Below are 12,175 nucleotides of genomic sequence, written 5' to 3' on the forward strand. Positions count from 1 at the left end.
CCAGTAGTAATGATGGGTAGCAACATTCCACATGTTCCCTGGAACCACGGCAGCCACTGCTATGTCGTCGGGCTTTTGGAGAAAAGTTTATGATCGTAAGGAGTGGGGAATGATCCAGAAGAGGATGGTTCCTTTACGGAAAACCATCCGTTTCTTAACCTGGCGCTGGAGAGGAGCGCAACTCGGGTAATATGCTTGGATGCTCGCGTTGAGAATTTTGATGCGTTCCCACATCAGCTTCATACGGCCTTCGTTAGTCGGAGCTATGCGGACGTAATATCAGCGCTAGGGATACTGGTAATTTGTGGTTTCGGAAACAGGTAACACATTTGTGGAGCTACTCACCGTAATTTGAACGACCCGTAACCCCTAATCCTACATTTTCCTCAAGAGTTAAGACTGGAAGCATCTTGTAAACATCTTGCTTCGTTTTCCATAACGAATTGGAGATCAGTAATGCTGTTTAATAGTGTCTGTCGTGAATATAGCAGATCTTTCAATTTATGTAGGCTCCTCGAGATCCCTGAATCTCTTGTGATGAAACGAACATGGTCAGAAGAAACAAAGATTGTGGGAAAGGTGCCGGGGACCTTTCCAACCTGGCAGTTCAATATTCATAACATCCCCCCTCTAAACTGACGTACGCGCAGATAGCAGAAAGGCCACCGCAGTGTCGATACACTTCATGTTTCGTATCCTTCCCCCTGGAAGGCGAGTGAGTTGGGAGCTCACAGGCCAGATGTCTCCTGACAAGGCAAAACACTTGGGTGAAGGAGCGAGCCCCCTAAGACCCAATTGTAACGAGACGTCCTGTGTCAATCTCCAAGACAATACCAGGCCAGAATCTACTGGTCATCGGTAGCTTTGATTATCTCTTGTTAGAGTCGAAGGAAGGCCTTGCTCCCCTCACCGTAAAGCAGTGGCATGTTGACGTCAAACAGCCCTAACAAGCAGTATGCCTCGTCTTGCTTCCTTGTTGTTTCTCGTTTCGAGGCCCAATACTTTTTTTTTTGCAACACCAAGACGGCTAAGTGGCATAATACCCGCAAGGACACAGTGGTCGACCAAACTAGCTTCGGATATCAGAGAAAGGTAGTCATCGTGCTTGGTGCCTGAATATTTCCAATCATTCGTATAGAACTCAACCCGTTGTGTGGCGATGAGTTCCTGCAACGTCAATCCAAAGATAATCGTACCCTTGTTTTCCTGCAAGCTCACAGGACCCTTCAAGTTTCGAATAGCCTGCTTTCTCCCGGACTCGAGACAGGTCGGTCATGTCGATACAGAAAATCTCTTCCTTGCCCCAGGTGTGCGATAGAATGGCGTAGAGAGGGGCATCAGAACCCGATAAACTCCTCTAAAGTGATCGTTCGAGTGTTGATCAGCCTCATGGCTTGGAGCTGTGGTGCGTTCAGGGGTTGAAGGAGCCTTGAGCAGATCTGGGAGCTGGCAGCACAAGATTTTTCGTTAGCCTACTTGGTAAATTGTGTGCTTGAATGTCGAGTGAGGGGTCAAGAGGGAGTTGGGAAGAGAGGTAGGTTATGTGCCAGACATTTATTGGATCCAACCAACCTTCAGGGTTAATAACGTTAGCGTAAGCCACAACACACGTAAGACGCTATATTGGGCCAGCTTGCACTGCCCAGATTGTGTGACCAGCCCAACTTATCACCATTAGTATACCTATCCAAATCCTGGATCTTGACTTATCGGGAGATGCCTGCGCCTGGACACATCATGCTCGAAGAGCTGGATGAAGACAGCCTAAGATGCCTTATGTGAAGTGCAAAGACTTAGAAGTGGGAAATGATCGAAACAATCGTTATCATGTATTACCGACAATATAAAAGGCGTTATTATCTTGTTCTGAGGGTCATCTGGGCCAATTGAGACTAATCAAATGACAGATCACATTGCTATCAAGGCTCGCTCTTAGTCTGGTAGTGCGTAGGTAGGCGGGTGATCGCCGTGGGCCGGAACAGTAAGGTAAGAACCAAAACGGATTTATCACAAGCTCTCTCAGTCTCTTATATGGCAATTGGCTTCTTATTGCTTACTGGCCTGAATATGTTGCGGTCTTGAAGATTTTGATACGCTCAATGGCATAGGAGAAGGGGTTTGCGGCCGGGACTGTGCAGAGTTTGACTCTGTTAGAATCTTGCCATTTGCCACGCTCAATCTAAGCTGTGATACTCACCTCCATATGAATCGTCGTTTTTCTCGATGGGCTCTTCTTTGAAGACTTTTGGCGATTGGCGACGGTCATCCAAAGCGTTTCTTGAGGTAATCAGGGCTGGATTGGAGGATTCGGGGAACACTCCCAGAGGGGGAGCTTTTCCCTCGACCTCCAGATAAATATTTGTTGAAGTGACTTCATCAGGCTGCATATACCTGGTTCCAGAAGCCTCGTCTACTAGAATAATCGGTAGTGTTCCTGGTATTTGCCCCATTTGGCAATTCAGAAGGACCCGTTTAAGTTCAGGAGCCCCACTGTCTCCAGCCATTGATTTCTTATCAATCAGGGCAGAAAACTCAACGGCACCACCAACACAATCCATATTGCGCAGCCTTTTTTCTGGAGGGTCAAAGAACAGGGAGGTTAGGGGCCATATGTCTCTTGACCGTGCGAAGCATCGAGGGGAGGTTGCTAGGACTGTCGGTAGCGTGTTGGTGAAGTTTCGTCTCATAGCTCTCAGCTCTTCTGGATCGAAGCAATACCACGCTAGGACGGACTGGTCGTCTGTCGCTTTCATGATCTCTTGTTGTAACCGAATAAAGGCCTTCTTCCCTTCCCCGTATAACAGAGGCATATTGACATCGAATATGCCAAGCAGACAGTATGCTTCGTCCTCTTTCCTGGTTGTGTAGCGCCTCGACGCCCAATACATCTTCCGAGCAACGCTGATCCTGTCAAGCGACACAACACCAGCAAGCACACACTCATCGACCAGGCTAGCCTGCGACAGAATAGAACGGAGGATATCGTCGTGTTTCTCACCAATATAGACCCATCGTTTATCGTAGAACTCCACGCGCGTCGGGGCAATAAGCTCCTGTAGGGTCCAACCACGGGTAAACCAACGGCTGTTTCGAATGTCGTCAAGCCGATGATACTCGACATCACAGAGGTAGGCGTAGCAGACAGCAAATTCTGCGTACCAGCGATACATGCTGTTGATGGCCTCCGATAACTCCGCACTGCTAGACTTGTCGATGCAGCTGGTGTCTATCCAGATCCAGTGGTATCCTTGTTTCAGTGCCAGTTGACATGCCGCCTGCAGTTTGACGAATCCTGCTTTTTGGTGTGCCAATGAGACGTTTTGCATGTCGGAGAAGAGGACCTCTTCTTTCTCCCATGTATGCGAGAGTATGGCGTAAGGAGGTAGGAAGCCAAAAAATTCCTTTACTTGAAGGGTCTCTGTGTTGAGGAGTCTCATAGCTGGTAGTCTCCTAATCTAAGACGCAATGGATATTTTGACAGCTTACTGAAAGGAATCTTTCAACTGAGCAAGGATCTGACGCGTCTTCAAATGTGGTACTAGATGTAACGGGTGTTGGGGTCCGAGACTCGACCTTGGAGCAACATGAAGAGCGGAGATGCATGGTAAGCCTGTCAGAAGCGCCATGCAGATACAGCTCTGCAACATCCCACGCTGAAAGCCCTTCCAAGATTTTGAGAGCTGGAAGCGAACACAGCCCAAATGTTGCACAACAGCATTTGCCCGCACTTGTTTCCACGTAGAATGCTCTCGACCGTCTCTAGTCAAGCATGGCTTGATTGAAAGCTAGCGTTGGCGCCAGAGGTAGCCAAACCTGAGGTTAGTACAGCGATTGCAGCTCGATCTTTTCGATCCTCTCATGAACTGACCAATCTGAATTGCTCAGTATCTAAGTCTTTGTGCACCAGCTTATAGTGTTGGCGTGCCCCCATTGCATCAGTTGGAAGACAGCATTTTTGGAGCCCAACACCAAGACTTGAGGAGCCCAACGGCCATTTTACTTGAACTAACGGCTGATCGGTGTAGAGGTTAATGATTTGTGGCATACTTGGTGAAACTGATTAGACAATAGGAAGGAACAGGATCAGGTGGCTGGCTTCTTGGCCCCGGTCAGCTGGGTTCCAGCTTTCCAAAAGGTCACGTGCCACTCACCTTTCGTGCATAACCCCTAACTTTTACCGCTGAGCAATACCCTAATGGCAGATAAGCTCCCTGTCTCGCGACGTGCTGAGCAACCGACAGCCAAGCCAACTAACTCTGCCTCTGATACAGAGAATTTCTTCACGGTTTAAATAGTGAGACGCCCTGGAAACCGCTCTAAGACCTGTAGTGGCCTGTCCACAGCGTGATTCACTTGAATCGAGCCATGCTAGGTTACTGTGGTGATGGGCTGGATTTGTTTACTTACCCCTGAGTGGCACGTATGAAGTTGTGATAGCAGAACCCAGACCACAACATACAACCTTCATCATGAAGCTGACATGATAACTTTCTTGTGTCCTTTTACAAACGGCCAGAAAGATTGTCTTTTGAGTGACAAAATGCCAACTCAACCACAGGTGCACAGTCTGCAAAACATGGTGAAACCATCAGGACAACTTGCTTGGACTGTCTTTGATGAGATCAAAGGTCGTCCCGGTGAAGCTGGTTTGTCAACTGCTTCACCTACATTGGACCTGCTTATTGCTCTCCACGTTGACCATGATCCCTTGGGCGTTGAGAGAACGCATAGCTGTCTGGTTAAACATACGCACCACAGCTAGCCCCTGAACACATACCTTGACGTGGCGGAGCGTGCAAGGCTTTTGGGCTTCTTGTCAGCATCTCACTCATTGCCTCGATGGCATGGATATACGACAATAAAAATACATTGGGTAAAGCCGCCCTAAATCTGCCTTAGTCCCTGGACAAGTGACTCAAGAATGTAGTAGTCGAATATTCATCACCAAGCTTCCCGAAGCAGAGTTCGGTTGCAGTCCATGCCATTAGAATTTTTGAAAGTCGGTTCTACGTGGTCGCCGCGTGCACCTCGCCACAAACCATGTGATTTTCCTCCCCAGACATGTCACCGACTTCACGGAATCCTGCACTGTCTACTCGCACACTTCCAGCCTTACTATTGTCATCCTGCTAAAGAATAGTGCTGTTATTGTGCCCCTCGCCAGGTGGTCCGTGTGTCATGCACAGCGCCAGCCCACATTCCCCCACGACCAACTTTTTAAATTTCCTCCCCTACTCTGACCTTCTTTTTCTTTTCCTTGCGCAGTTGCGCGGTACCAATTTGTCACGGTCACTACCAGCTTGGGCAATTGTGGTCGCCCAATTGTATGCACCGAAACCATTCTCTCTCATATCCCATCGAGCTACTTAATCCCAATCACCAGATCAGCTCAGCCATTCCGTGTGCTTGCGCGCTTCCTTTCTTCTCTCCTTGCCGGTCTTTTCTCCGGTTGTTAGTTTTTCTCTGCTCTCTCGTCTTGGGTTGCAAGCCCGGCCAAGCTTAGATACAGCTTCTGTAGTCTCACCCAGCCAGGTAAGCATTCATCCCACTGCATCCACAGCGATGCATTGGTCAAGATCAAACAATATTCTGAGCATCCCAAGTCGGTCACTTGGTGAAGCCATACACCCGAGAGCCTGAGCAACGCAAGTCATGATGGCTTTGGAGCAACAAGATGAGAGACACCCTGAGAGCCCTAAGCCCTCGCTTGTTGAACCCATGAAGCTCGCAATCAAGTGAGCATATGAGTCGCCTTGGTCTCGAGTCAATCCAGCTCGCAACAACCCAACAGCCACAAGCCCTCACTCATCAATGGTAAAATCAGTGAGAGGCCTGCAGTAGTCACACCTGCCTCAAGCAAGCAACTGACAGATTCAGGTAGCGACCCTCATCACTCATTCACATAAAGTCCAATGAGCGACAAAGGACTGTTGGTTGTGAAGTCAACAGAATGAGTGACACTGAACAAGCTTCAAGTGCAGTGCTCATCAAGTCGAGGCACTGATTCAAGCACTGGGTCGTTGCCACCTCAAAGATGTCACAGTCCTTCAAGCCTCAATTTCACGGTTAAGAATGCAGTCTCAAAGTTCACGCTAAGTTTCCTTTCGCACGTTGCAGCAGATGCATAAAGAACAGGCTCTCAGGGTCGTCATTGTTAAGCTCCCCCTTTTGAGATCTGGCTGTCGTCCATTGGACGCTCTCTGCAAGACGGGTGACATTCTTGCAGCGATCTATCCTGCTGCTTCACAGACATCCCCTGCTCCTTGCATGCTTCAGTTGAGTTTTCACGACATGTTCCTTTGCTGACGTTTGTCTTGGCCCCCTGGTCAAAAGTCTTCTTGATTTTCTTTTTTAGGCCGCAAAAGTAAAGGTCAGCACCACTGGTCTGAGCTTGCCAACAACATGCCGGTAAGGGATGGTCGGAACTTTGACCTCCGCAAGGAGGTGGTGCTTGCACAGGCCGCCAAGACGCTGTGCGAAGGTGAGGAGACGGCTGGCCGCCCTGGGCCTTCAAGGCACGGCCAGTTCCAGTCGGCTTAGGAGGTTGACTGGATCTCGCTAGACCCCGGGGAGCCTTCGCCTCTTTCTGCCCTGGCGGGACTGGAAGAGGACTCTGAGATCCCGCCGGAAGAGGGTTTCTTTGCCTTGGCTTTCGCGGCCACCAAGGCTGCGAGACAGGCTCCAGTCTTCGGCGTAGAGGAGCTCTCCTTTTCTCTGCCTCGGGGTTTTACTCCCGAGAGCGAGAAAAAGACCTCTCTTGCCCCCGCGGAGGCCGCTGATGCGGTCTCCACCGCTCGCAAGAACCAGGGAGATGTCAATGACATCGACCATGCGATCAACAACCAGGGCCAGCCCGGTCACAATCTTCGCTTCGAAGACTTGCTGTTTGCTGGTATGGGTGTTGGGGGCGCAGACTTCGCGGTTCCTGCATGGCTGAGCAATGGTAGCGACGCTCAAGTGAGTGGCGTCGCAGGCACCGAGCTCGTGCCTACATGCTTGAATTGGCCTGTGGGAGGGCCGATGATCGCAGCCGGTCTCCTTCTGGATGAGCAACTGGTGCCAGTCACTCCTGAGCTGGTGCCCCAGCCGATGGCGGGTCAGATACCGTCCAAGAAGAGGGAGTCCCCCATGGGCAAGTTTTGGCTGGATTTTGGCTCAGATGATGAGCTCGAGCCAGTTGGCCCAAGCACGATGGTACGTTTTCTGTTCCGACTTCCTCTACTTTCTCGGGTTTTTATTCGCCCTTTGTTGCCCCCCACTGGTCGACTTCCCTCGGTTTATTCTTGCACTGTTCTGTTGTTTCTCGCTGGCCAGTTCTCTCTTTCCTCCTTACTTTGCTCCGCCATTCGCAGGAAAACTGCAGTGCTGACGTGAAGATGGCGCTCGTTCAGAACACCCAGTGGAGCGAGCTGACCGACGCGATGAAGTATGCAATCGCATATGATCTCTCGCTTGAGTATGGCCTAGGCAATGCAATTAAAATTCTCGAGTTGACGCGCGACGAGGGTGTTCAGCTCCTCGAGCTCATCGTTGCTGAGAGAAGGAAGATGATTAGGGCCGCCGAACTCCTCAGGGACGACAAGATTTTCCTGCCTCACCTGGCGAAGATGCCAGAGATTTGGCCAGTCTTCGAGCGCATCACTAAGCGCGAAGTTCGTGCGGGCAAAGCGTTCCTCATCTCTAAGGACCTTCGTGCCTTTGCTGATCGGCTGGATGATTGGTACGGAATCTGCAAGCGCTGGGTCGACATTCAGTACACCGCGGAAGAGGAAAACGCGATCCGTGGCCTCGATGGACTTAGAAACAATGCTCGGTCGCAACAAAGCAGCATCGGCACCAGCAACCAGGACCGACTTTCTCAACCGACTTTCAACGCCGCCATCTCTCAGCTGTCGATACACCAGCAAGTGAATGCCGAGGCCTTTGATCGAGTCGACATTCCTCCTAGCGCCATTTACCCGCCGCCCCTAAACCATCCGGCCAATGCTCAGCCTGGCAGGATTTTAGACGAGAAGACGACGTGGCAGCCGCTCGGTACCCAGGGTCACAGGCCCCTTCATCCCAACAATTATGGCTACGCTGCTCCCAGCGGTAGCCGTCAATCCGTCTTCGACAAAACCCCGCGGCCGGTGAAGGTCGGACTTGAAAGGCAGGACCTTCAGGCGCCCCAACACCTAGACAACTTCGGGTACCTCGTGATGGGCATCTCTATTAGTGGTTATCAAACGGAGATTCCTGATAACGGCAAGGTTAAGGCCGCGACCGCCTCTTAGGAGCAGGACGGTCAGGCATCCTTCCAGCAGCACAACCAAAACATCAACTACCCGGCTGTCAACCTGAACGAGCCCACCCATGAGCAGGCTACTCTTGCCTCTCTGGCCAGCGACCCCGTTTTCCAGGCGCAGTCTCCGCCGCCTCAAGGTCTCAATGCCGATCTTCAGAACGAGGTCAGCGATATTCTAGCCAGACACAAGGAAGCCGACTTTGAAGAAGTTGAAGAAGATGATGACGAGTACAGCCTCATGGACGAGAAGCCCCAGCCGAGAAGGTCCGGACGTCCTCCCAAGCCCAGGCGAAACAAGGACGACGGAGACGAGGACTGGATCCCGAAGAAAAGGGTCAAAAAGAACGTGCATAGCTCTGCCGGTCCAGCTACTAGGGCCTCTGCAGGTGCGGCTGCCACTTTCAATAACCAGACCAACACCTCCGCCACTGGCCGACGTCGCGGCAGACCTCCCAAGAAGAACTTGACGGCGTCCCTGACCGGTCTCAGCTTAGCTTCCGCACCTCCACCTAGCACTGCCCAAGCTAAACAGTCCGGCGACGCTTCTATCCAGAAAAACCCTCGCAAGCGTGTTGCTCCCGCTGACGAAGAAGATGACGATGACGCTGATTTTGATAGAACGAAGTCTCGTCGCAAGTACACTCAAAGGCCCCAGGTTGATGAAAACCGAAATCCCATCGCGTACCCACGCAAGCCTTATATGTCGGACCCGAACCAGCTGATGCAGTCGTCTGAAGGGGAGTTCATTACCCGTGGCGACTTCGAGAAGCGCTTCAGGCCGTCGGAGCGGAAGTATCGTCCAGGTGGTGCCAAGGGTGGTGGCGCATATGTGATCCTCAAAACCGGCGTCGTATGGGAGTTCGTCAAGGGCAATCAGGACCATTCTAGAAGGGTTGAGCGTATGCGCCAGAAGACAGTCGAGGCCCAGAATCAGACGCAACAACAGAACAACAACTTCTTTCGTTCATATGGCACTCCTGCCCCTGGTGACCGGGCGCAGAGTATCGCAGCTTCTTCGACGAATACCCCAATTGCTCCTCAGCGTGCAAGCATCCTCGTAGCTCCGACTGTCGGTGGCTTGAACAATATGACCCGCTTGCAAGGCAGTGTACCTGCTCTCGGTGAGAGTGCTCCCATCATCAGCTCGATCCAGCCTATCATGGGCAACAACTGTGCCAAAATTGATGACCGCGATATCACCCCTTATCCGCGCACTTTGGCCACTCCAGCGACCACTCCTGGTACCTCCAGCCAGAATAGCCAGTCCACTGATGCTAACGAGCTCCATGACCGAGCAGACATGGATCTGGACCGTGACATGATTGACAACTGAGCTGTGCTGAAACTTCGAGATTTTTGCGATAACAGCTCGCGAGCGGTGCTCAAATTCACCGACATCGACATCACGTCGTTGTTTGAGCAACATAAACGTTGCTTCCACCATTACGTGGGCTTGAATTCGAGATCGCAAAGGACAGTGGCATCAATCGACATCGACTTGATACCGTGATCAAAATCCTGACATAAAGGCTCACTCGATACATCGTCTTTATTTATTCTTCATTGCCTGTTTTCGATTTGCGAATCATTTGGACGATGATCGATATCGACATGGTGTCGGCATCTTGAGACTCGACATCTAGCTGATTCGGCCAGTAATACTGACATTAATTTCGAGCTTTGATTGTTTGTTATATGCACGGTACATAGTTTGAGCTTCGTCTCTCTGAGAAGCAGATATGAGAGCCATTTTAACTTGTCATGGATGGCATGGGAAAGAACTGTGGAGAAGCGTTTGCTGACAGGAAGGGTTCCGGAAAGGGGAACATTAAGGCCCTTGCCCTTAATTGAGTTGGGGCTGGGAAGTATTCATGGGGAGGATTGAGCCTCTTGAACCCTAGGTATTGCGCCACCTTGTGGCATATGTAAGATTAACGTTAACCCGAAAATTGAGCCCCAGTTTTGCTAAGGTCGAGGTTCCCGTTGGTAACATTGTGAAAATTGCTCTATCCTCTGTTAAGGACTCAAGAGGGGCTGGTTCTGTGCTCATTGTGTTAGGCCAGGCAACAGATAATGCAGGTAAGGAGCTTGATGACGGCTGAGATGTCACATCAATGATCAGGATGTCCTGAGACTAATACGTGCCTTAAAGGACAGGCAAATGACTGGGGAGAGAATTGTGTAGCAGTTGGTGGAAGTTGGAGGTTTGTCTGGTGCTTGCACATTGATGAACACACACGTGACCCGGCATGTCAAATCGTGGGTTTGGGGGCAGCTGCATTCATTCAGGGTTAGGGTTTTAAGTTCTGGTGGGTCATTTCAGAACTCTAGACACACAGTGTACAGTGCGAAGGCATACAGTCAAGGTGGTTAGGAGGTTGCGTGACACAGGAGAGGTCATCAGGGATACAGCAACATCATCAACCTTATCCCAATCCGACCACTCCCCTGAGCATCCAACTGCCTGGCGGCAGGATTCTGAACTCATTACCGGTGTCGCCACTTCTAACAGCACCACTTAAAACGTTTCCTTGGATAGCATAATCGCCGCAAGCCCGTCCCTAATATCCTAACTCCGACCTTCCCCCTTTCAGTCCAATAACCACCTCACCGACCCGATGGCCCCTCGTATCGAGCAACAAGAAATCGAGACATATTGGAACATATTCTCAGCCAGAGCCAATGGCGGAAAGTATCTAACTGGCGAGCAAGCTGCGCCAGTCCTCAAAAACAGTGGATTGAGCGACGCCCAGCTGGAGAAGGTGTGGGACTTGGCGGACGTGGACGGCGATGGCAACCTGGACTTTGAGGAGTTCTGCGTGGCCATGCGCCTCATCTTCGACCTCCTGAATGGCGAGTACACCGATGTGCCAGCTACGCTGCCGGACTGGCTCGTGCCGGAGAGCAAGGCACACTTGGTGCAAGCTAGCCGGGCACTCACGGGCAAAGCGCCTCAGATCGAGCGGGTCGAGGTCGACGATGACGACTCGTCTGGTCTGAAGGATGGCTTTGACTGGTACATGAGCCCAGAGGACAAGGCCAAGTACGAGCAGATCTACAACGAGGCCCGCGACATGCGCGGCGAAGTGTCATGTAAGCCTTGACTTGCCCCTAAGTAACCCCAAAATAGCCCCTGACCGCCAATCCCACAGTCTCCTCCCTCCAAGAACTCTACGACTCCCTCTCAATCCCCGACACGGACATTCGCTCAGCCTGGAACCTGGTCAACCCGTCAGCCGCGCAAACGATCAACAAAGATGCTTGTCTCTGCTTCCTGCACATCCTCAACAACCGACACGAAGGGTACCGCATCCCGCGCACGATCCCAGCCTCACTGCGTGCCAGCTTTGAGCGTAATCAAATCGACTACCAAATTAATAACGCACGCACAGCGGCCGCTTCGCGCTGGGCGACCAAGGCCGACGACGAGACAAGCACGGGCCGCAAAGCGAAGTTCGGTGAGCAATACCTGACCCGGTTGGGTCGCGGCACGTTCAAAACTTCGGGCACCGATTTCAGCGCGGCTAAGACGGACGCAGAGTGGGAGGAGGTGCGGTTGAAGAGGCAGTTAGCTGAGTTGGATGAGAAGCTGGCCAAGGTAGAACAGGCTGTGGAGAAGCGTAAGGGTGGGAAGCGTGACTCGAAGCCGGCGCTGGTCAAGCGTGAGCTGGAGCAGCTGCTGGATTACAAACGAAAGGTGCTAAGGGAGCTGGAAGAAGGCACAGGGAGGGGTAGGGAGGGGAGTAATTTGAAGAGTGTCAGAGAGGATTTGCAGACGGTAAAGGAGCAGGTCGAGAGCTTGGAGGCGCATCTGAAGTCGCGACAGGAGGTATTGGAGCAGTTGAAGAGGGAGATTGAAGAGGAGAAGGCGAGCAGATGATACCACGAAGA

The 12,175-nt window shown here is 51.5% G+C and overlaps 3 protein-coding genes across 3 annotated transcripts; 2 read left to right on the plus strand and 1 right to left on the minus strand.

Moving 5' to 3' along the window:
* Positions 1-2,053: 2,053 nt before the first annotated feature.
* CTHT_0038370 (uncharacterized protein) lies at positions 2,054-3,437 on the minus strand (the record flags this gene model as incomplete). Its single annotated transcript, XM_006694194.1, has 2 exons — positions 2,054-2,130; positions 2,198-3,437. The coding sequence occupies 2 exons, from the start codon at positions 3,435-3,437 to the stop codon at positions 2,054-2,056; spliced, it is 1,317 nt and encodes a 438-aa protein (XP_006694257.1).
* Positions 3,438-6,402: 2,965 nt separating this feature from the next.
* CTHT_0038380 (uncharacterized protein) lies at positions 6,403-9,617 on the plus strand (the record flags this gene model as incomplete). The annotated part of the gene is made up of 4 exons (XM_006694195.1): positions 6,403-6,481; positions 6,563-7,194; positions 7,392-8,249; positions 8,304-9,617. 4 exons carry the CDS (start codon positions 6,403-6,405, stop codon positions 9,615-9,617), a joined length of 2,883 nt encoding a protein of 960 aa, XP_006694258.1.
* A 1,285-nt stretch (positions 9,618-10,902) lies between these two features.
* Positions 10,903-12,164, plus strand: CTHT_0038390 (putative actin cytoskeleton-regulatory complex protein; the record flags this gene model as incomplete). The annotated part of the gene is made up of 2 exons (XM_006694196.1): positions 10,903-11,377; positions 11,437-12,164. 2 exons carry the CDS (start codon positions 10,903-10,905, stop codon positions 12,162-12,164), a joined length of 1,203 nt encoding a protein of 400 aa, XP_006694259.1.
* Positions 12,165-12,175: the final 11 nt, after the last annotated feature.

This window comes from Thermochaetoides thermophila (genome assembly GCF_000221225.1).
Source record: "Thermochaetoides thermophila DSM 1495 unplaced genomic scaffold scf7180000011816, whole genome shotgun sequence".
In the NCBI taxonomy this organism is placed as follows: domain Eukaryota; kingdom Fungi; phylum Ascomycota; class Sordariomycetes; order Sordariales; family Chaetomiaceae; genus Thermochaetoides; species Thermochaetoides thermophila.